Raw genomic sequence first — 26,320 nt, 5'->3', positions numbered from 1 at the left:
GGCGCTCTGATCCATTTACAGCATTTCGGCATGGTCAACATGTGAAGATCTATATTATGGAAGCCTTGCTACAGGGGCGTGCCATCACGTAGCCTGTGGCTATGGGGTCTGTGAGTTGGGGGGCCCAGACATTGGGTCCGCTTCCCTTAGTCATCAGAATTGGAGGCCCGCAAACTGAGTGGGCCATTATACTGAGTCGGGGACTGTGTGGACTCACATATTATTTGGGACTGAGGGTGCTCCCAAACTGAGTTGAGGCACTCATACTGAGTGGTGTGCTGTGGTAGTTTTCATTCTGTTTAGGTAGCTGTAGTGGTCCTCATTCTGTGTGAGGGGCTATTGGAGCCCATTGGCCAGTGTCACACTTGTGAGTGTCTCGCGTGAGTCTAGCAATGCATCACCCGGCACAGACTCACACTCTCCTCACAGGAGCGGGTCGGTTGCATGCATCTCTATACAGCTGAGACGCTCCTGTGAGGAGAGTGTGAGTCCGTGATGCACCGCGAGACTCACAAGACATACACACGAGGCAATCGCAAGTGTGACACCGGCGTTATGCTGAGCGGTGAGCTGTGGGCCGAGCATGAGCCGAGTGTCATTCACTGTGATCTGATTCTCTCACATGTGAGATCGGATCACAGGTACAGAGAAGAGGTAGAGAATAATTTCTCCATGTTTTCCATTTTCTGTCTCGGCGTATATCGGACTGCACTCGGATGACATCAGTGCAGTCTGATGTTTAACACACACCCATAGACTTGTATGGCCTTCAAGAAGTCAGCGTTAACAGTACAAGTCTGACTAGAGAAAATGCTATTCATGGGATCCAGTGGCCATGTTGTAGGCAACGTTTTCAACCTGCGGTTCTCCAGATGTTGCAAGACCACAACCCTCTACATTCGCAAACTACAGAATCATTTTAAGACATCTGAAGATAAGAAACATGGCATGATATAGCCACAAAAATGGAAGGTATACTGTACGTGGTCGATGGTAACAAAGTTTTTTTAAAGTTATTGTTATATTAGAGACAAGAACTTTTCTTTTAAAAAAATTTGAGCAAAATTGAAGACAGACGAAAAATATTTACAAAAAACTAAATTTTTTGCAGAACAAAATACTCAAATTGTAATTTTCACCATAACATTTTTTTATATTTGTATTTATTCTAAAGATTTTATTTGAAATATTAATTTTAGACTTAAGATTACATTTGGTCACCACTGGTCGACGTCAGTAACAGACACCTAGCGACCCAAACACTTAAAACAAGAAATCCATGATGATCTTTACATATGGAGTGTCGGCTGTGCTATCTTTACCCCATCGCCCTGTAATAGGGACATTATGTCATTAGAGGATGACCCACAACAGCTATCCTGAGACCAAGGAGAGGGTGAGATGCGAGCGTGAGGAATGCGGCTCCGAACAAGAGGGTAGAAGGAAAGGATAGCAGCAAGTAGAAGAAGGCAGTAATAAAGAAGAGTAGCGGGAGGAGGCACATAGTGCGGAAGATAGACAGAAGCAGATGTAAGACTTAGGAAAGGATAGTGATATACCAGTGGATAAGGCAGAACTGTCACAGCATCCAGCGGGGAGAAACGGCTGAACGTGAGCAACAGAAGAAAATAGGAATACAAGAAACCAAAGCTATTCCCAGGACGAGACCATATATCAAGATCTGAAGGGCAACTAAGCATTGTATAAAGCGGATCAACACTAGGTGAGATTACCAACTGTACGACTATAGGAGGCTGCACTCCATGGTATATACAATTAGAGGAGCTTGGGGGGGGGTTCATACTGTCACCTTGGATCGCTGGGAACCAATTCAACTGCATGATGTTTGTAAGTTTCTACTCTCGGGAAACATGAAAATTGGCCTCTTATAAATTGACCCTAATATGGGAGCATCAGGGCAAAATTTTAACAGGGGCACAAGGGGCACCAGAAGACCCATAAAGTGCTACATTTACATCTGGTGACACTATTGTTAGTTTGAAAGATGGAGTTTTTTTTCAGTTTTCTGTCATAAAAAAACACATTGAAATTCCAAAATTTTTGTACAAATCAAGATTTTGTGATTTTTGGTGTTTTTAAGCCAATTGGTACAGAGCATGGCTAGAAAATTCATCATATTTTGCGCCACGCTGGTGAACATCTACTAGTTCAAAAATGCACTATACTCTTCGTAAAGAATTATGTGCATCTTACTCCAGTGAAACGTCAACCTTGCAAAATGGCAGTCTTAATGATTGGTATTTTTATTTTTGGAGTTATTCTTCATAGGACAATATTATTTTTTAGGATAATATGGAATATATACTGTATATATATATATATATATATATATATATATATATATATATATATATATATATATATACACACAGTATATATATATATATATATATATATATAAATATACATATATATATATATATATATATATATATACACACACACACACACAGTATATATATATATATCTATATATATATATATATATATATATATTCCATATTATCCTAAAAAATAATATTGTCCTATGAATAATAACTCCAAAAATAATACTACACATATTGAACAACATTCAGCATTTCAGTGTATTATGGGCACTTAGAGCAGTAAAATGACTCACAACAGGGGGCAACAATATGTGAAGTTTGCTTTTTAGTAAAAGGAAGGAGTCAAAAATATCTGGGCAAGCATTAGAAGAGGTCTTCAAGTCACTATTTCTATAGGTAGTGTATTCATATTTAGGACCCCAACTGCTGAGGAAAACTATGGAACCTCTAATGAGCATTTGACACTTGTATGCATCAGGTAAGAGATTATTATTATTTTATTATTTATTATTATAGCGCCATTTATTCCATGGCGCTTTACAAGTGAAAGAGGGTATACGTACAACAATCATTAACAGTACAAAACAGACTGGTATAGGAGGAGAGAGGACCCTGCCCGCGAGGGCTCACAGATGGCTCTTATGTCCATGACTATAATAGCAGGTCACATGGGGTGAGGGTTTAGGACAGGGGCAGACATAGTGGTGCAAACTGAGGGGCCGCACAGTGGCCCAAGAGGTAAGGGGGCCCATTTCAGTCCCCAAAGCATGTGGAATTGTGCATTATGATGCACGATTGGACGGCAAAGGGCCTTCTTTTGTCTGTGTCCACCAGTGGTTTAGGAAGTGGGTCAGATACCCTGGTACTGGCACCAATGTTAATACTATGAAACGTACTTTATGTAGAGGGCAAAATAATTATTATTATTATTTATTAGTTTTTTTAGGTCATCTTGGTTTCAACAGCCAAGTATCCGTCTTCAGTCATGCAGACAAGATGACTGACATAAGGTCGAATCATTTACCTGGGATATACGACAGCCATGCCGCCACCCCCACCAATATAGTTAATTCTGCCCCCACACCAGGGCGATGAGTATTCCAATATTTCCACAAATCATAACTTTATTGCATTTTTCCATAAATTAGGCAGAGAAAAAGCTACCATTTTACTAGTCATGCTAAAATGTTGTTTGTTTTCCTTGATTTTTGGGAAAAATGTGGCAAAGCCACTATAAAGTTATGTTGTGTGGCGACAATGAAACCCAAACTGAGTACTGATACGTACTCCATGGACCTGTGGCATATATCACAAATTGAGAAACACTGGCATGGAGAATATTAGGGAAAAAATTGATAATACAACAAAATGAAACATTTCAGCCTTCATTTTTCCCTAAAATACCCCCAAGTTTAAATGGGGCTTTACACGCTATGATATCGTTAATGTTTTATCGTCGGGGTCACGTCGTTAGTGTCGCACATCCGGCGTCATTAACGATATCGCAGTGTGTGACACTTATGTGCGACCTAAAATGATCATAAAAGCGGCCAAAATCGTTTGCCGAGGAGAGGTCATCCTAAAACAAAAAATCGTTTACCTCTCATTAGCGATGTTATTCCTCGTTCCTGCGGCAGCACACATCGCTGTGTGAGACACCGCAGGAGCGACGAACATCTCCTTACCTGCCTCCATCGGCAATGCGGAAGGAGGAGGTGGGCGGGATGTTTACGTCCCGCTCATCTCCGCCCCTCTGATTCTATTGGCTGCCTGCCGTTTGACGTCGCTGTGACGCTGCACAACCCACCCCCTTAGAAAGGAGGCGGATCACCGGCCAGAGCGCCGTCGCAGGGCAGGTAAGCGCGATTTTGTGCGTGACGGGCAGCGATTTGCCCGTGTCGCACAAACGATGGGGGCAGGTACGCACGCTAGCGATATCGGTACCGATATCTCTACCGTGTAAAGCCCCCTTAAGGTTCATCACCAGTGTCGTCCATATGAACCAGTCAGAGAATTGTAAAATCTGTTGGGTTTGACTGGTGATACTCTTGCTATGATTAGCAATGTGAACAGAACTTTAGATGTGATTCTCATTAATGTGGCATCAACATGGCACCCATAGCAGTCCCCGAGTCATAAAATATAACAAGTGTGATGGCTGACAATGCCAAGCAGAAGCAATTCAGGAAGGTATACTAAGTTAAATGTGACAGAATTCTGACTTCATTTGTGCCAAAAAATGTACCTTGCACCACATTTATTATGCAACACCACATGCTAGTATTCTGGGACCAATATTTGGAATAAAGTAAGCAAATCAATAAGTATCAAAATGTTTAACAAAATTGTATAAAGATGGGCTACATTTATTATCATGTATGAGGCACTGGCATAACCTTGGCCCATTTATTGACTGCCCAGTCTAGGTTTATGCTGTCTAAATATTAGGACTTAGTTAATTCGGTTGACCTGCCAGCATGGTGGAGCACCATACTGTCCTGCTAGGTATGGGGAAGTACCAAGCGAGCAGCGAAAGGTAAGGAAAGCTACCCCTGCATCTAGGGAAGGGGGAGATGGTGACCCCTGAACAACCCTACTGCTTTTTCCTGGGGTCTCTCACCACCATAGATAGGTTCCACACCTATGCGCCGAGCCAGATACCTGACCCTAGGTATCCCTAGAGCTGGACCCAAAATAGGGAATGGGTGGGATGAGCTCTTTGTCAATCCCACTAAACACTAAAGAAGACACAAAGAGAGCACACAGGGGAAAGCGCATGAACAACTTATCCATAGATGATGCAGGCAGGAGTTCAGCAAAGCTTCAGCAACAATACTACAGATGAATACAAGCCACCTGCTTGCAACCAGAGCTATAATGAACTGAATAATATCACCAGCCCCAGTCAAGGGAAGAAAAGAGTATTTAAGCATCAAGAGAATACTGATAATCAGCAACTGGGTGGAAGGCGAGCTCCTGCTGGGTCCAAAAGGGGGAGAGATGAAAATCCAGCAGGAAAGTTACCTAGTACAATGAATAATAACAGCAGGAATAATAGAAAGTCAGGGAGCATTCTGCGCAGCCAAACACTGTGACCTTCTATTGCCAGAAACCACCTTAAGCAAATGCTGATAACAATCAATAAGGTTATAATTAATCCGATGGATATTTTTAAAGGCAGAAATCGGACAGACTCTTGGATTTCTAACACAGATATGATGTGGATTTGCAGTTTGCATCGCCATCGGCTACAATGATTGGCCCCACTGTTATTTAATAGGACCAATCCTTAGATTTTCTTCAAAAATAGTAGTCAGCTACGTATTGTGGATCCTTATCTTTTGCATTATTGCTGAAATTCATGTGAAGTTTGACACATGGAAATAACCGAAATATACTAAGAAGAATATGTGTCCTATAAGTACTTATATACTATAATTTACCATGTTTCTTACGGTTCTGTAATTGCATAGCCCTTTAACCCTTAGTGCATACTATTAATAGGTCTGAGTATATTGTGTGTTATGTACACTATGGTACAATCCAGTTGTCCTCCATGCTCTGCTGTAATGAAGAAGGCCATGAGACGTCAATGTGCCGGGCTAAGCACATTCTCAGTGCCTCATGGAGCTTTATCCAGCAGTCCGGGAAGCCTGTATGCTCCAATGTCCGGAATGAAATCTGGGCTAAACTAAAAGTTGTTAGAATAGACTTTCATGATCTTTGGAGACAACTTACAGCATCTTGTCATAAGTGTCACCATATAAAATTATAGGGGGTTTTATATCTTCTCCTATAAAACCCCCTACAATAAAAAAGCACCTGATCCTGTTCTTTAATGGGATTCTCCATTTTCAAAAAACCCTTTCCCCAGCTGCAGTTTATCTTAAAAGAACAAACTATGTTTTGCTCACCCTCCTTGGGTTTAGCGCGGCGTGTCCACCACTGCGCTCGATACCACTGCAGCCAATCAGTGAGCTCTGAATGGCTGGTAACAAACTCATGCAGAGTTGCTGACCTCAGTGATTGGCTGCAGTGTTGTGGCGCCCTGAGAGCAGAGTTAATGCTGGACCTGGGGAAGGAGAGGAAGGGACTGTTTATTTTTTAAAACAAACTGCGCTTGGGAACAAGGATTTTCTGAAAATGGAAAACCCCTTTAACTATGTGAAGCACTTCACAGACCATATCAAATTTACTTTAAAGGGAACCTGTCACGTGAAAAAATGCTATTAACCTACAGATATGGGGTTAATCTGCAGGTTAATAGCACTCAAAACCTGCACAGTGTCTGCACAATAAAAGCAGCTGCTGGGAGGAAATTAATTTTAATCCTCCCAGTGTCCTGGAAAGTGGATTGGTCATCGTGGGCCAGTTGAATGGCCACCAAGGTCTCCTGATCTGACCCCCTTAGACTTTTATCTTTGGGGTCATCTGAAGGCAATTGTCTATGCTGTGAAGATACAAGATGTGCAGCATCTGAAACAACGGATACTGGAAGCCTGTGCTAGCATTTCTTCTGCGGTATTGCTATCAGTGTGTCAAGACTAGGAGAAGAGTAGTTATAAATTGTAAATAGCAAATGAACGAATAAAGTTAAGTTAAAACCAAGCACACCATTTGTTTTCTTGTGAAATTTTCAATAGGTTTGACGTGTTACATGATCCTCTCCCCATTGGAAGAAATAAAGTTGGATCCAAAATGGCCGACTTCAAAATGGCCGCCATGGTCACCACCCATCTTGCAAAGTTCCCCCCCCCACATACTAATGAGTCACAAACAAGAAGTGGATATCACCAACCATTAGTATTTTTTTAGGTGTATCCGTATAAATGGCCCACCCTGTATATATATATATATATATATATATATATATATATATATATATATATATATACAGTGCCTACAAGTAGTATTCAACCCCCTGCAGATTTAGCAGGTTTACACATTCGGAATTAACTTGGCATTGTGACATTTGGACTGTAGATCAGCCTGGAAGTGTGAAATGCACTGCAGAAAAAAAGAATGTTATTTCTTTTTTTTTTTTTAAATTGTGAAAAGTTTATTCAGAGGGTCATTTATTATTCAACCCCTCAAACCACCAGAATTCTGTTTGGTTCCCCTAAAGTATTAAGAAGTATTTCAGGCACAAAGAACAATGAGCTTCACATGTTTGGATTAATTATCTCTTTTTCCAGCCTTTTCTGACTAATTAAGACCCTCCCCAAACTTGTGAACAGCACTCATACTTGGTCAACATGGGAAAGACAAAGGAGCATTCCAAGGCCAACAGAGACAAGATCGTGGAGTGTCACAAGGCTGGCAAGGGGTACAAAACCCTTTCCAAGGAGTTGGGCCTACCTGTCTCCACTGTTGGGAGCATCATCCGGAAGCCGGGAGCTTATGGAACTACTGTTAGCCTTCCACGGCCTGGACAGCCTTTGAAAGTTTCCACCCGTGCCGAGGCCAGGCTTGTCCGAAGAGTCAAGGCTAACCCAAGGACAACAAGGAAGGAGCTCCGGGAAGATCTCATGGCAGTGGGGACATTGGTTTCAGTCAATACCATAAGTAACGTACTCCACCGCAATGGTCTCCGTTCCAGACGAGCCCGTAAGGTACCTTTACTTTCAAAGCGTCATGTCAAGGCTCGTCTACAGTTTGCTCATGATCACTTGGAGGACTCTGAGACAGACTGGTTCAAGGTTCTCTGGTCTGATGAGACCAAGATCGAGATCTTTGGTGCCAACCACACACGTGACGTTTGGAGACTGGATGGCACTGCATACGACCCCAAGAATACCATCCCTACAGTCAAGCATGGTGGTGGCAGCATCATGCTGTGGGGCTGTTTCTCAGCCAAGGGGCCTGGCCATCTAGTCCGCATCCATGGGAAGATGGATAGCACGGCCTACCTGGAGATTTTGGCCAAGAACCTCCGCTCCTCCATCAAGGATCTTAAGATGGGTCGTCATTTCATCTTCCAACAAGACAACGACCCAAAGCACACAGCCAAGAAAACCAAGGTCTGGTTCAAGAGGGCAAAAATCAAGGTGTTGCAGTGGCCTAGTCAGTCTCCTGACCTTAACCCAATTGAAAACTTGTGGAAGGAGCTCAAGATTAAAGTCCACATGAGACACCCAAAGAACCTAGATAACTTGGAGAAGATCTGCATGGAGGAGTGGGCCAAGATAACTCCAGAGACCTGTGCTGGCCTGATCAGGTCTTATAAAAGACGATTATTAGCTGTAATTGCAAACAAGGGTTATTCCACAAAATATTAAACCTAGGGGTTGAATAATAATTGACCCACACTTTTATGTTGAAAATTTATTCAAATTTAACTGAGCAACATAACTTGTTGGTTTGTAAGATTTATGCATCTGTTAATAAATCCTGCTCTTGTTTGAAGTTTGCAGGCTCTAACTTATTTGCATCTCATCAAACCTGCTAAATCTGCAGGGGGTTGAAGACTACTTGTAGGCACTGTATATATATATATACTACACATGGACACTGATTAACAGTTGAGGAAGTTGTACCCGGCCATCTTTTATTAAAGGTTAGGTTCAAACTAGCAGCTCTTATATTAAGCAACAATAATTATCAGTAAAATAAAGACTTAGCGAAAAGACTCAAACCCGACAACCAATTATATCATTGTCTATTTGTATTATGTGAGCGACTTACCCTCCTTCTAACAAGGAGGCCATGATGAAAACAAATGTAAACACAATGCTATGATATTTGTAGTACACTCCCTTCTGACGGAGCCCTCCTGCCATCAGCCTATTATTATTATTATTATTATTATTATTATTATTATTATTATTTACTGCCTTTAGCTTGCTGTCGAGCCATAGTGACTTGATGGACGAACGCTCTGTAGGAAGATCGATTTTATGCAGCCTAGATTGGTCCACCAGGGTCTTCTTCACCTTGATTGTATCAAGCCATCGGGTTTTCGGTCTTCCTCTTCACCTTGTTCCTTCTATTCTTCCGACCATCAGCCTGGGGCGTTTGTAATTATAGCTGGATCCTTCCTGCCCTTACAATTGTAGGCCTATAGCCTGGGCGGAGGCATATTAGGTTTGGTTCCCAACAGTTTTTTGATATTTATAAGATAGGGGGAGTGTAGGGGACGCAGAGATGGAGTCAACAGGACAGATAGGCTGACAGAACCCTTATCCCCAGTATATATTCTTACATAGTAACACTGGGTAATATGGGATTTACGTAACCCAATGGCACATTGTTACCAAGGAAGACAAAAGGATCAGCAGCTTTATAGGTCAAACAATGACCCCATTGCTGCCCATTGCTACTTTCACTAAAGGGCACTTTACATGCTACAATCTCGCTAGCGAGCGTACCCGCCCCTGTCAGTTGTGCATCACGGGCAAATCACTGCTCGTGGCGCACAACATCGCTAACACCCATCACACGGACTTACCTTCCCTGCGACGTCACTGTGACCGGCCACCCGCCTCCTTTCTAAGGGGGAGGTTCATGCGGCGTCACACGGCAGCCGTCCAATAGAACTGATGAAGGTCTTCTGTGACCGAAAACGTTATTTATGCACATCCACTGATAAATAAAATCACAGCATCAAGAATTTTGGGAGTGCCTTGTGTCTATACTTAGTTTCTTGGCTTTGGAACCTACTAAGTGCACCCCTTTCCATCTACACAATATTCTCCATTTCAAGGAAGTGCCACTTGTTATATTTTAGTTTCCTATGCGACGATCAAGTCATAGGTCAAACCATGATCCAATCACTGTCCTAAGAAAAAGACTGATGGTACATCCTACCTTTCTAATGTGAACAGGTACAAACTGAACATGAAACATAGTAAAAAAAAAAAAAAAAAAGGAGACCGTTGCACTCTGCAGTGCTAAGATATATGGAACAATGAATATGGGAATAAAGACATGCATTATTGCTATGAAACACATGAAAAAATGGAGAGACTTAGCACACAAAAATGGCCAGTTTTATGTGAGCCCAACAACCAATGTCAAGGTGGTCTCTTTTTGTTGGGTCCTTCCTTGCCTACTCTAATGCCTCTATTTGGGTTAAAAAAAAACGTCCAATTTATGGGAGGACAGGAACCTGCAAATGAATCACTGACCGTCACTCCCCTAAACAACATTTAGAAGGTCCACATAGGACCGAAAACGTTTTGTTACGCACATTGAAGGTCCACATAGGACCGAAAACGTTTTGTTACGCACATGAATAAATATTTCTTCAAATCATCTTGGGAGTGCCTTGTATACTTCTCACTACCCTAAACAACAACCAAGGGAAAACAAAGACCATTTTTTGGCGGGAAACTTTCCCGCCAAAAAACTGTCCTAAGGAGATAACAAACTCCAACTAGTTGACCAATAGTCATAAGTGGATCCCTTCTTATTATCCAGGAACCCTCCATTCAGTCACACGTTACTTAAGGAAGACGGCATGTCAATATTTTGTCCATTTGGTGTAGACATAGGAACAAGCCTGTCTAGACCAGTTACCAAACCTATAATGTGGCCAATTACTGCACCATTCAGTGCATTGTGATGTGCAGAGAAAAGCGATTAGTACATTTCAGGCAATTTATCCGTAGAAAGCAGCTCAGGAACAGAAACCAAAATGATGTCATTCAGCATCAAAAGCAGAATTGCTTACTCTGCACTCTCTAATTACCGGCGTTCTTCATAATCCGTCCACCCGAGCTCCAGCACCAACACTAATCCCTTCTCAGTCGCGTATCTTTACTTTCCCATCTTTGCTGTTCGCTCTTTCCTATGTGCATGACAAGAGATAATATATTGTCTGAGGTAATAAACGGATTAGATAAAATGACGCTGCGGTATAATTATTTTTCTTTATTTCCAGCCCAGACAATGTTCCCTTCATATGCAGACCTGGTGAAGGAGAGGAAAGGCCTGGCGTCAGCCATCGTCAGAGAAATAAGAGGGGAAGGTAAGACCGAGGAGAAAAAACACAAGACAATTACCGAAAGTCCAAAGCTCCAACGCAAAATCCGTAACAGGGTCCCCTCCTAATGTGTTAGGCCTCAATTAGATTCCAGTGATTTTCTAAGAGGAGCATTATTTTTCATCACCGTCATCATTTTGGTCAATACGACAGTTTTTACCATCAGAGTTTAGTCTGGGTGGCATCTGTTTTTTCTCCAGTGAGCACTTTTTTTTTTATCTTTCTCTATTTACCAGTCCGTGAAAAACAGACAGCACTCGGATGGACTCAAAGTGTTGTCTGATTTTTTCATGGACCCATAGTCATGCGTTGGCAATTTTGTCCAAAATTGGACATCTCCGCATTGTTACATGGAAAGTTAATTCCATGGAAAAATCATCACGTACATGTGAATGACCCCAATCCATATTATAGATACAGGTCTATCCATGAAAAATATAAATAGCTCTCGTACACAAAAAAAAAAATTAACATGCCCTTATTTGTATGGGTTCAGAGCGCCAGTGCAGCAGCAGAATTTACACCCGCATTCATGGAGGCAAAACTCCATTAGGATTGTCCCGATCCCAACTCCCTGTTCCTTTTCTACCCCAACATGATCTGGGAGGTTCCAATATACGGGTTCAGCTAACTTTCATTCAATGTGTCATAAGACTCACGAAACCTCCACAAAAAAAAAAAGATTTCTTGTGTGTAAAGTCAGAATGTTGTATCCAGTGGCGTAACTAGAGTCCAATGGGCTCAGGTGCAAAATTTGGACCTGGGCGCCCACCATGTTGGTCATATGTATGAACGTAGCTTTCTACATCTTATAAAGACTTACATGTCACCATCCTCTTCCCAATAATGTAATAATGTCCCCCATTCCTTTACTAATGCCACCCATTCTGGGCTCCTTCCTGGTATAATGTCCTCCATCCTGAGTCTCTTCCTGGTATAATGTCCTCCATCCTGCACCTATTCCGGTAATAATGTTCCCCATCCTGGGCCCCTTGCAGTAATAATGTTCAACATCGTGTGCCCCTTCCAGTAAGAATGTTAACCATCCTGTGACCCTTCCAGCAATAATAGAAAAATAATTTGACCGTGTCCCAACAATAGGTGAAAAATCGCAAAAAACTTCTTTAATCCATCATAGATGCAATGTTTTGACCTTCCATGGGTCTTTATTAAGCATTTTATTTTTTTATTTTTTTCTTCCAATAATAATTTCCAACATCCTATTCCCCTTCCAGTAAGAATTTTCCACATCCTTTGACCCTTCCAGTAATAATAGAAAACTAATTTGACAGTATCCCAACAGTAGGTGAAAAAGTGCAAAAAGCTTCTTTAAGCCATCATAGATGCAACGCTTCAACCTTGTATAAGTCTTTATCAAGCATTTTATTTTTATATTTTATTTTTTTTCCTTCCAGTAATAAAGTCCAACATTCCAGTCCCCTTCCTGGTATAATGTCCCCCATTGTGGTCCCCTTCCTGCTACAATATCCCATTACTGAGCCTCTGCCTGTAATAATGTCCTTATCCTAGCCCCTTCCTGGCATAATGTGCCCCATCCTGAGCCCCTTTCAGTAAAAATGTCCCCATTCCTAAGCCCCTTCCTGAGATAATGTCACCCTTCCTAGGCCCCATCCTCTAATAATGTTCCACGTTCTGCCCCTGTTCCCAAAAAATGTATTTTTAAAAAAACACATTCTTCTCCCTTCCCTCGCTCTCTCAAAGTGCAGCATCTTTTTCTGTAGCCATCACAGAGGCAGGCAGCTGACTTCGGCATGCCTGTTATGGGCGATAAATAACTATCATTGGATGGAGCCTTGGAGTCAAAAACCAGATTCAGGAGTGGCAAATAGGAAGGAGAGGGATTGTGGTCTTAAAGGGAATCTGTCAGCAGGTTTTTGCTACCTCATCTGAGAGCAGCCTAATGTAGGCAAAGAGGCCCTGAGTTCAATGATGTATGACTTAAATTAGTGGCTGCAGTCTTTTTGACACAGTGAAAGATTTTAGATTTTGCATGCAGCAGAGCTCTGAGAGCTGTCCCCGCCCACACTAGGCTTTCAGTGCACATTTCTATAGACAAAAGCTGCTAATCACAGAGGGAGGCGGAGTTAAACTACAACTCACATGCTGCTGAGACCCACTAATGACAAAGATAACAGGCTTAAACTAACATTGCAAGTAAAGAAAAAAAAAGACTGTGAGATAAGAGAGGCAGGGCTGAAATCTCTGTTTTAACATCTGCAGCATGCTGTCTTCAGGTTACATTGCAAAAAAATATGCTGACAGAGCCCCTTTAAAGCATGCAGGGTTATGATGAAGAAAACACTAACTCTCATCCTCCTTTATGAGTTGTCAAAATATTCAGTATTGTGCAAACGTTTTAGACATATGTGTAAAAAAAAATGCTGCAAAGTAAGAATGATTTAAAAAATAGAAGATTTAATTGTTTATTTTTATCAATTAACAAAATGTAAAATGAATTAACATAAAAAGAGGAATTAAAATAACATCAATATTTGGTGTGTTTATTCCCTTTTGCTTTCAAATCAGCATCAATTTTTCTAGGCACACTTGTACAAAGTTTTTGAAGGGAGGTTGTTCCAAACATCTTGGAGAACTAACCACAGATCTTCTGTGCGTGAGGCTTGTGTGAATCCTTCTGTCTCTTCATGTAATCCTAGAAAGACTGGATGATGGTGAGATCAGGGCTCTGCGGGGGCCGGATTATCACTTCCGCTACTCACAGAATCATAGAATGGTAGAGTTTGAAGGGACCTCAAGGGCCATCGGGTCCAACCCCCTGCAGATGCAGGCTTTCCTAAATTATCCCAGCTATATGTTTATCCAGTTTCCGCTTGAAGAATTCCATTGATGGAGAGCTCACCACCTCCCGTGGTCGCTTGTTCCTCTCTGACTGCCCTCACTGTCAGAAAATTTTTCCTAATGTCTAATCTGAATCTCCTTCCTTTAAGTTTCATCCCATTGCTTCTTGTACTTCCTTGTGCTAATGAGAATAGGGTAGTTCCCTCTGCACTGTGACCTCCTTTCAGATATTTGTAGACCGCTATTAAGTCTCCTCTCAGCCTTCTCTTTTTGAAACTAAACATCCCTAGTTCTCTTAGCCAGTCTTCCTAGGACATGGTTTGCAGACCTTCTACCATCTTAGTTGCTCTTCTCTGGACTTGCTCCAATATATCGATGTCTTTCATTGTTCTTCTTTTTTCTGAAGATAGTTGTTAATGATCGTGGCTGTATGTTTCGGGTATGTTTGATGCTGTTCGGAAGGTCACACCAAATTTTGATTTGATTCACATTTTTCTTTTCTTCATTTTTTAATTGATACAAAATAAACAATTTTTTTAAAATTATTTTTAATTTGATGCATTTTTTTTACTACATCCGCCTAATACTTTTGCACATTACAGTACCTCCCACCACGTCAGTCCCTTTTTGCGGGACAGTTTGCACCCTACTCCTTGCCTGCCCTGGAATACCTAAATTTGCCGGAAATACACCCACTATTAGATGTGTTCTGTAAGGCAATTTCACAAAAAATATTATGGTTCAAAATTATGACACCCCCCCCCATAGCCGCTGATCCAGCGTAGGTAATCTGCACGGCATAATGCAGAATCCCATAAATTTGTTGGGAATTTTATAAGATCTTTTTGTAGGTTTTTCTTCCTTATGTCACCTAACACCAGTCTGTGCTTCCAAAAATTTGGCAAGTGAATAAGAAACATTTTATTAATTGTTGAGCTAGACCTTGAAGGCATCTAAAGTACATGAGAACGTTCTACACTCCATTTTTTCAATACATATTGCTTAGGAAATATACTTTCCTTTATAAAAACCCATGAAATGTATCTGGACATAAGAAAGGAAGTCACTAAATTTGGAATGTTCTCAGCGCATTTCAATAAGTTCTGCTATGTTCAGAACAGCTGGAATTTTATTGCTATGTCTGGTAGTTTGAGCGGCCGAATATTATTATTCAATGTGGAAAATGAAGTAGAAAGGCAAACAGTGCCACCCTGTGCTCGAAGGTTGGTAAATATTCTGCACCTTTTTTTTATTACAGTGCCTCTATTAAATTTGGGTAAAAAAGTTAGCGTCCCTCAAGATGTAATGATGGAGGAGCTCTCCCTGCAGCGCAATCGTGGCTCTTGCATGTACTTGGAGCGGCAAAAGCGTGTGCAAAGATATACGTTTGAGTACCCCACAGATCAAATCAATGTGAGTACACAGAATATGCCAAATGTATATATCATTATGGAAGTCCTTCTAAAAAAGAAATTAATCATATTTGCATATAGTTTCAAATGCGGTTGATCACTCCTTTTTTTCGATGGAACATAAGGCAGTGAATACCTTCAATAATATACTGTCATAGTTCTCATCCGTGGTGCTCTGCTCTCCAGCACAGCTGGTGTTTTGTTTTGTATTTTGCGCTGGTGGACAGGAAGTTCCCGTCCTCGATTTCTACACTGGTGTTAGGAGGGGCCTGTCTTCAGGCGCCTTTTTTCCGGGTGATTGCCCTGCTTCAACCTCACCAGGAATGCCGCCAGTCATAGTTCCTGCCTGCAGTAAGGGCTCTGGCACCGGTTTGGTCTTTGATCTTGTTCCCCTACCATGGACCTATTGTTACCCTTCTCCTCCCGTGTCCCTGACTCTGACGTTGTTCCCCAGCTTCTGACCACTGGCTTGTACCCTGACCTCGGCTCTGCTTTTCCATAGTGTACCTTATGTGACTTCCTAGCTTCTGACCTCCGGCTTGTACCCTGACCTCAGCTCTGCTTTTTCCCAGTGTACCTTACGTGACTTTCTGGCTTCTGACCGCCGGCTTGTACCCTGACCTCGGCTACACTTTTCCCCAGTGTACCTTACGTGACTTCCTGGCTTCTGACCTCCGGCTTGTGCTGTGTCCTCGGCTCTGCTTTATCCCTGTGCTCCATACGTGACCTCCTGGCTCCTGACCTCTGGTTTGTTGGACTTCCCCATCACTAGTTGCATCTGGTGACACCTACTGGTAGTTTGTCACATATACTACAAAAAAATGACTGGAATCTCCAAGTAAGTGTGAACAAGTACAAGCTGCTATGACTACATGAAACAAAAACAAAAGAAAACAACACCACTTTACTAAGTACAGTCCATTTAGTTTAAATTTCATATATTCTATGTTTGCTCATATCTTAGTGCTTACAGAGTGCTGCTGTATTCGATTGTTGGGGTTTTGTGTAGTCTTAGAAGCTCGCACCTATCCACATTTTTTTGGGAGATGCCAGTCATTTTTTTTTTATTGATGGTCTATCTTAAGGATAGTCCACCAATACCTGATTGGTGGGGGTACAACATCCGGCATCAGCCGACCGGCTGGCCATTCTCAGAAAAACAGCAGCTCTGTCATTTCTATAGTAGCCACGGCAATGTACTCCAGATCCATTCCCTAGTCAAATAAATCTGTAGTACTTTGCTGCAACCACTATAGTTTTGAAGGAGCTGTTGTGTTTCCGCATCATGCAGATACTTCTGGCCAGCACCAGCGCCTGTAACAGTTGATTGATGGGTGTGCAAGGTGTCGCACCCCCAACAATCATATATGAATGACAGATCCTAAGGATAGGCCATCAATGAAAAAAGTAGTGGCCCACTTCATAGAAGAACCAAGATAGCAGCCATAAGGAGGCCAGAATTGCTATGGCAACCCATTGACACATATTGATTTTGATGCAGGGGATGTAATGGCCACAATAAAGCACATGGAACCATTTACATGTGCTTCCAGTGATGGATATTGGCATCTATATGGTTAAACAGTAGATCATAACAAGTTCTGGTCGTTAAAGCCAAGTGCTGGCTGTATAGCACAGCCAGCACCCACAGTACATGCAGCTCGTGAGTTCGCTCCTACACTCGCACCCTGACACTGACTAACATGTATGTCACAGTGTGCAAAGGGGTTCATTAAAAATCTCCTGTTTTGCATCCAAAACACCTACACAGACCTTTAGTACGTCTTCATGGTAACAGAGGTTCCCTACTAAAACACATTTGATAGGTTGGCAGGATGTAGGCCCCAGAATGAAGGCAATGGCTTCAGCACCTGACTACACAAGGTTTGTTTGTAGTCTGTTACTATGGAGACACTTATATCGGCATAGGAGCTGTAGGCACAAAACATCACCATTTTATTTTTTTTTAATTAGAACTAAACAGTTTCTTTATTTTTCGTTTTTGATGCATTTGAGTGAGTAAAACAAAACTATTTTAATGGTGTTTATTGGTGTTGTAATGGGATTACTCAGTCAGCTTGCTCCTTGAGGTAATGACAGGAACACTTTTTCTTAAAGAGTCCAGAGGGTTAATATAACAACACATAAGCTGCTCTCCAGGAACATAATATACGCCCTCTTCCAGCGTCAAGGAACATATATATGGTTTGCAGTCCGTTTCACTTGCGGTACGCCCACACAGGTTCGGATACAACTTCTCCATAGCAGTATCCCTGTGGCGTTCTCAGCAGTGTCCACACACTGACCCCGGTCAGACTCAGGACAAGAGAATTCTCTCTCTCTGAGGATTCCTTCCAGAGGTATAACAACCTCCACACACTGATCATGTGTCAAACAAACAGATACCATTATAACATGAGACACACAGACACCATTATAACATATGAGACACTCCCATGGATGGAGGTATGTGGATAGCAGACACACCCTAATAAATCTTGTAGTACTACACGTAGCAGAGCCACTATCTTATAAGTGTACATATCCTTCAAGAAACTTGCATAAATAGTAATGCAAGATTCAGTAGGATTAACCCTTATGCACCATGTTATCTCATTAGTATCCTTGACGTCTTGCAATATTATAGACATTATAGTGGTTCAACCTACAAAATGGCTTACACTAAGATGTCTTCTTCATCATTGTTTTCTGCTTACCAGGCAGGGGGCAATGTGAATGTCATAAATGCCAACCAGACACTTGCCAATGATGTATCTGGCACACGAGGAATTGATGGAAAGGAAAACTTTCGCTCAGAAATACACATAGTCCCAGGAAGCAACAAGACTCCACCCAACGTTCCCAAGAAGACTTTAAAGGTTTTACAGAAGAAAATGTCTCTGAATCCAGGTGCTATAGCTCCAGGTAATTCTAATGACTCCACCGAGTCTTAAAACTTATCTGTCACCAGATTTCACACTACAAACTGCAGACACTATTAATAAACTTCACCCACCTGATGAGGCTGTTGTACTTACTTTGAAAATGTATGAAATAATGATTGTATAATCTTTTTAAAAAAGTCTTCTTGCCTAATGTTACTATGAGTGAGACTTAAAAAAAAAACCAAAACATTAATTTTAATATTAGGCAAGAAAAACTTTCAAAAAGGATCAGTCATGCTATCATGGATTTCAAAGTAAGTACACCAGCTTCAATTTAAAATACATTATGCCAAGGTTTCCAACCTTCACAGGCATTCTATAAATGTACGACATGTTTTACCAATGTGTGTATTGTAAAAGTGTCTGTTATATTTTTGGCGGAGGAGCTTGTGCTGTTAATGCATTAAAACTGGTCCGGGAGACTCCTGGAAGAAGGGTGACAAAGGAGACTTCCCTGACTACTTGAAGAGTTGGCAAATCTCAGATTGTAGTATGGCATCCATAGGTTTATTTTGTGAGAATCTACAAGTAAAAAAAAAATCAGGAATGCAGCAGCTCATTACTCTGCAATTACCCTGCAACAATGTACTTTTCTCTTTTGCAATCTGTCACCCATGGGCAACTATGGGCCCCTACCTTACCTTCATCAAACAGAGAATTTAATATCATGCCATTCCGTATGAATCTGTGAGAAAAGGAATTGTGGCATGATCCTAGTAGCTATAACAGTACCTCTGCCCATAGTCACCAGGCAGCCTTGGCCTTCACCCTTTAACGTCTGTGCATAGATGTCGACTTACTGCCAAGTTAGGTATGGGAAAATACCGAGCGAATGGCAAAAAAAAGGAGAGGGAAGCCCTGAATCTAGGGGAGGGGGAGATGATGACCCCTGATAAAACCTTCTGCTGGGCCCTGGCTCCCATGATGTCCCTAGATAGGTGTCACGCTTTTACACATGGCGGGTGCATTCAGACCAATAGATGTCTGATGCACAACAAAAACAAACCTCAACAACACCACAGACAAGGGGGACATCGGGGAAACAATAACAACAGTGGGTCCTGGTACTAGTGAGAGGGTAGATGTGATACCTCCTGTCTTACCTGGCGCTGTACCCTGCACTCCTACTCAAACCCTATACAGTTCCTCACCTGTCCCCGAGCAGGAATACCTGAAGCCCTGAAAAATCCCTAATATAGTCCTGGCTAGGGAGTGGGAGGTAAGGTACACTTAACCCACCGCTGCACTAATACAACACGAGGGTAGGTGAGACAAACAAGGGAAAAAACAATCAAAATGGAGAAGATATGTCTCAGGGTGACTCCACAGCAGCTCCTTTCACCAAGGCAACCAGCATACATATGGTTTTGTATAATCAGCAAAGATTACTGGGAAACCTAGCTACTTAAACACAAAGGGGCATGGCTACAGAGCAGCTGCAGCTGACAAGCACTGCAGGAAAGCTGCTAGCAGCAAAACTGTCATTAACTGTTTCAGCAACAAGAGAAATGAAACCACATTTAAATGTAGAGTCCCAGATGAAGATGAGAGGCTCCCGACCAAAAGCTGTCATTAGTCTCTAAAAACAGGAAGACGACCATAACAATAGGTTCCGCACCTATGCACCAAGCAAGATACTTGGCCGTAGCTGACCCTGAACTGGGCCCTAAGTAATGAATAGGTGGGATGAGCACTAGTCAATCCCAGTAAGTTCTAAAGTACACACAAGGAAAACAAACAGGGCAAAGCAAGCAAATACCTTATCTCCAAGATGAATTAGGGAGAGGGACAGCAACAGAGAACGTTTCTCCAGATGATTGCAAGCCGACTGCTTGCAATTAGCACCGTATAGAATCTTAACTCTATCACCAGCAACATACCAAAAGAGAAATGCAGGTATATAAAGACACAGAGGGATTATGATTGGCTGCTGAAAGGAAAAGATCTCCACAGGGTCCTAAGGGGGAAAGAGTAAACCCTAACAGAGAAGACACACAAAACTCGATTTACACCACAGAGAAAAGGATGGAATATCAAGGAACAGTTTGTGCAGTCAAACTCAGCGACCTTCTGCAGCAGGACACCACAGGGTTGTCTGTCAATCGTGGCACACTACTGACAGTTACACAATGATCATGAGTTAAGGCCCCAAACAGCTACTGGCCGATAGCGTGGGGTGGCAGAAAAGTCAGACAGCAGAATTAGAACCAGAAGGGCAGAAAAGGGACAATATGATCAGACAGTAAAAAAGTAAGAAAAAAGGCTGAGGTAAAAACTGGAATAACCACTAAACCTGCAGGAGCTGAGCACTCAGGTGTGGACCAGATAAAGGGCACTATAATTATAATTATTATTACTATTATTATTATTAAATTATAATTGGCAGTGGGAGTCAGGAGTTTCAGAATGTAAATAGAGGTCACCCCTGCTCAGAGCTTACATCAGGGTGTACTATGAACGTGGCCAGGAACAAATCCCAAAGCTCCCTTATTAGGTGGCATTAAAAGTCCCGGGAATTAAACAGGACTGACGCCTTGTTACCCCACGTCACACGCAACAAACGTGCGGCGTAACCTGGCAATAGAAGCGCAAGCAGAGAGGACATGTACCGGCATAGATGTTATACTTGACAACTTTTTCATTCATTGCTTCGTGAAGGACACACGTATGGTGCCACAGGGTCCTTCTCCGATATCACACAATCAACAGAGCAAGAGATGATGGAACAATCCAAAGAATATTTGTTCCATGCAATCCAGAATGTCCATCAAACAATCTACCACACAGAGGGTAAAGTAGAGGGTAAAGGGATAAATATCTCGGGGATGAGTCACAATCCTCCAGCAGTCCTTTTCCAGGGAAATAGGGGTTTCTCAATGGCTCTCTGGGGTGATTCCTGTAGCTGCAGCTTTTCCCCCAGAGGATTAATCTTCCTGCTTGTCTCTTGAACCTTCCCAGCCAGACTGAATAATCTCCCAGGTAAGCAGAGAGTTTGGTGGATTCCAGGCCTCCCTCCCCCACACCTAGGGACAAAAGTTGAGCAGGGGGTTATTACTCTACAAACAGGACAATGTACACAGAATGGACAGAGCACCACACCTAGAATACGAACCTACACAAAATTATACACAACCCCCCATGTTCCACCAGCACATATGGCATTGCACACAAGAAACTTTCCAAACATATTTGAGTCCAGAAGGTTTCAGAAAAGGTTTTGGAAGTCGAGGAGCTGTTCCTTTTTCCGAGGAGCATGCATGCAACTAATATGGACACATTAGTAATAGGGCCATATAGTACACAAATAACACCACCTCACACATTGCATAATGTACCCTTGGCTACAGGAGAAAGAATATTAAAATAGCATTTAGAACTGATTTTTTTCTTGTCTTTGTAACTGTTATTTTACAGGTTTGGTCAAGTAAAGTGACGTCTTATTCGGGTTATTATTTTTAAACACAGGTTATTCTGGGCCATTGAAGGATATACCGTACGAGAGATTTAACAGTACCGCCATACCCAAATCATACCGGTCACCTTGGGTAGAAAGCTACACTGCTGAGGAAGTCGTACAGACTGAGTTACTGCCACCTCCACCACAAACGCCTCTCAATGTCACATACCGCACATATAACAGGTATGTTCAGGAAAAATGTCATGGGATTTGTTTTAAAAGGGTTGTAGCAAGTGATCCCCAATCGCTGGGGCCCAAACCATGGGACCTACATGATCCCGAGAGTGAGGCTCTGAAGTGCGCCATGTGAATAGAGAGGTGATCGAGCATGCGTATTTCGCTCGATTCATTCTTAATGTTAGCACCAAAAAGCTGAACACAAACTTCCTCAGCAGATCTATTAAGAATGAGTGGATAGACCACTTGGTTGACTTGCGCTAGATTCAGATGGGTGTCTAGAAAACCCTGGTCTCCGTATCAGTGGAGATCCCAACAATCAGAACTCCAACGATTGGGAAGTTATTACTGATGTGTATTGCAGTACAGGGACCCGATGGGTCTTTGCACCTCGATGCATTTCAACTGGATGTGCAGCCTTGGACGCTGAAGCAGGGGCTGGAGCCAGCGGGTCCTCTACACCCAGTTGCGAACCCTATGACCGTGATTGCCCCGCCCCTGGTTGTGGGTGAGTCCTATGCAGGATCTCACACCCCATAGGGATAACTGATATGACAGCCGTGGGCCATAGAACAGTTGTTTCTATGGATTTGTAGTATTTGAATTCATTAACCAAGAAAACACAATATTCTTATATTATATTATGTGTAAAAGATAATTAGTCTCGATTTCTCTCACCTTCAGAACGCCAATCCCTTTCGGAAGTTTATCCGTAGTTAATGGCGGTGATGCTCCAAATATTTTTGAAGAACTTCAAGCTCAGATTGAGGAATCCACAAGTGGACTGGACCTCATGTGTCAAAGGCCCAGCTTCAACAGAGCACCACGGGGGTGGGCAAATAAATATGTCCCGGAATCTCCGGACTTGTAGGCTTGTATCTGCGGATACATTTTGTGGAGATTTCTAAGGGGTAACAGGCTTTTGTGCCATTGCTTTGTATTTCTGTGCTTGCTTAATGTGATCCCTGATGCTAATTTGAGGTTAATGATATACAGAATCCTTGATGGAGAAATAAAATAAGAAGACTCTTCTGAACCACCTGATGGTCTACTAAAATAAAAGTATTGGGTATGGATGTGTGTTCAGAGGGTTATCGAAATATCAGAATATGATACAGTTAGTATCAATCGGTGTTATTCCACCAAACTTGGCATTATTGAAGACTATGGAGTTACACAAGGTAGAATTATAGACCTCCACCAAGTTTGGTCATTGAGGGCTTCCAAGACCTACTAGACCTGATGGATGTACATGGTGGCCATGCATGCATATGTAAGAACCTACACTTTATGTGGCTTTGTTAGGTGGTCAGGTAGGGGCCCTGACTAACTTTAATCTACCCCGGAGGTGCACATTCGGTGACTTGTTCTGGTTATCCATGCACACCAGCCTTTGCCTTCCATCATTTCTTACACAGGGCACAATTGCATTGCAGCTACATAAGCAACTGAGCCATTTAATGAGGTTATCCACTTCCTTAGCATTAATGACCTATCCTTAAGATAGGTTATCATTGACTGATTGCTGGGTGTTGGACCCTGGCCACTCATGCTGATCAGCTGTCGCCGGTGTTGGCGGCAGTGGCAGGAAATACTCAGTTTCGGAGCAGCTCTGTCAACTGATAGTGGTGGCGCATCCACCTCCTGTTGATTTGAATGGGTGGTGGATGTGCAGTACCCGGCCACTATCAGTTGATGAGGTCGCTCCAGAACTGAACATTTCTGGCCACCTGCTTCCGCCGCTGGCATTGGGAACAGCTGATCGACAGGGGTGTCAGGTGTTTGACCCCAGCCGAGCAGACCTTGATGACCTATTCTATGGATAGGCCATCAATGTAAAAGTACTGGAAAACCCCTTTAATTTTTATTCGTGTTTGATTTGCTTCCTAACGGTGTCCTTCAAACAGCCATAATTCCCGGTTCCCCCTTGGTTCTGGTGAACAAGACTAAAATTACGGTAGGATCCTAAACTGGCTTTAATGGCATCTCTATATTTTTCGGCCATAAAATGTTTACTAATGTGGACTAAAGGAGCACATGCACCCCCCCACTCACATGCATACTCATTTAAGCCGAGCATGCATATATTTTCAATGGGGATAATGTAGTAATCAGCTGCCCGACAGGGGCCCATACACATTGGAAAGCCAGTCCAGAGGTGTTTAGCTGACATTAACCAAATGTGTACAACACATATCCGGTAGGGTGTATGGTGTGGACTCAGATGCGGCACTCACACCATACAAAGAGAGACTTGGCTGTAACAAAATATACAATTATTTAACCAGTCAAGCAAAAAATAAAAATGGAAATGGAATTTTATTGTGAAGTAAATGGTGTTATTCAAAAATAAAACTTGTCCCGGAAAGAAAAAACAGCCCTTCTTTATTGATGAAAATATTAAGAAGTTATGGATTCTTAGGAAAAGGGTCAAAGGGTAAAAATGAAGGAAAAAAAAAAATGAAAAATGGCCAATTTGGGAAGGGGTAATATGTACCCAAATCAGTCTTTCACAACCATGGTATTTTAGGCACTGAATACGTGTATTATTATTAAGGGTAGGAGGAATTAAAGGGGTTCCTCTATGGTAAAAAGTTTAGGAATTAAAGCCCTAAATGCTTACTGTGTACTATACCGTGTACTGTACTTCTATCTGAACTTTGAATACATGATGAAATACGTGTTTTCATTCAGTTTTTCCTTTGTACTTGTCCATATGGAGGCAGACATCTTGTCCTGGCAGAGCTAAACAAGCCATGTACTGGCACAAGACATTAGCAATTTCAGGATTATGAATGCATCTAGTGTAAATAAATTTAGGAGGGCTCTGAATAGTGATGGTTATGTAACAGATTCTAAAGGGGGCTTTACACGCTACGATATCGTTAATGTTTTGTCATTGGGGTCAAGTTGTTAGTGACGCACATCCGGCGTCATTAACAATATCGCAGCGTGTGACACTGACTAGCGACCTTAAGCGACCTCAAAAATGGTGAAAATCGTTCACCATGGAGAGGTCGTCCCAAACTCAAAAATCGGTAAGGGTTGTTTATCCAGGTGGTTCATCGCTCATGCGGCAGCACACATCGCTGTGTGTGACACCGCAGGAGCGAGGAACGTCTCCTTACCTGCCGCCGGCCACAATGCGGAAGGAAGGAGGTGGGCGGGATGTTACGTCCTGCTCATCTCCGCCCCTCCGCTTTGATTGGCCGGCCGCTTAGTGACGTTGCGGTGACGTCGCTGTGATGCCGAACGTCCCTCCCCCTTGAAGGAGGGATTGTTCGGCAGTCACAGCGACGCCGCCGACCAGGTTAGTATGTGTGACGTTGCCGTAGCGATAATGTTCGCTACAGCAGCGATCACAAACAATCGCATGCGCGACGGGGGCGGGTACTTACACGCTCGCTATCGCTACAAATTGCTAGCGATATCGCTACCGTGTAAAGCCCCCTTAAGTGTATAAAAAAGTATATATAACAAAAATGGAGCCGTTGACTATTGCCGTCAGTCTGATCCCTGATTTTCAATGCTAGATATTGAATACTGTAATGTAATAGGTTAAAATCTACTCTGTCCAATGTCACAGAATATCTGATTAAAAAGTGTTTACTGCCACAACATTTTCAATACCTCTACCTGTAGTCAGTACACACATTCTTGTTTACATATATATTAGATTACATTCAAAAAGGCCTAATCCTCACCGTCAAAGTGCAGTAGATAGGCCTACTGGGAAGAGTTGTTACAGAGGGGTTTTCTGTTATAGGAATTTTAATCCCATATTAATATTCAATAGTCTGTATTCATTATAAGAAGTGTTATAGGAATTTTAGTCTCATTAATAGATGGATATAAGTAATTATAGTTCTCTGTACTTATAATTCTGATGTATGAAGAGGGGGAGTATAAATTATTCCCCCCCAAACTTTGTTTAGCTAGGCTTCTCCTGTCTGGACAATAGGGCTGAAGATAAAGATTCATCTAGAATAGATAATGGTTACAAGTTCCTTATCTGGTGAGCTGGGAATGAAGGGATTTATGTTTTAAGGATTGTTTGCAGCTGTCTCTTTTGAATGTATAGCTATAAAAAGACAGAAAAACCAGACACTCTCCCCTTGATCCTGGAAGGTGTTTTTGAGCTGTCTCCTCATATATGAGAATAAAGACTTCAATGAGAA

General features: G+C 42.2%; 1 protein-coding gene across 1 annotated transcript; it reads left to right on the top strand.

Annotated features, from left to right (window-relative positions):
• The first annotated feature begins 1,365 nt into the window (after positions 1-1,365).
• Positions 1,366-26,320, top strand: MYOZ3 (myozenin 3). The gene is made up of 6 exons (XM_075344344.1): positions 1,366-1,723; positions 11,230-11,316; positions 15,410-15,564; positions 18,284-18,488; positions 21,974-22,148; positions 22,827-26,320. Exons 2-6 carry the CDS (start codon positions 11,238-11,240, stop codon positions 23,011-23,013), a joined length of 801 nt encoding a protein of 266 aa, XP_075200459.1. The 5' UTR covers positions 1,366-1,723; positions 11,230-11,237; the 3' UTR covers positions 23,014-26,320.

The sequence above is a fragment of the Anomaloglossus baeobatrachus genome, chromosome 4, assembly GCF_048569485.1.
Source record: "Anomaloglossus baeobatrachus isolate aAnoBae1 chromosome 4, aAnoBae1.hap1, whole genome shotgun sequence".
Classification (NCBI taxonomy): Eukaryota; Metazoa; Chordata; class Amphibia; order Anura; family Aromobatidae; genus Anomaloglossus; species Anomaloglossus baeobatrachus.
The sequence above is the reverse complement of the archived record's forward strand: the minus strand, read 5'-3'. Positions and strand labels throughout refer to the sequence as shown.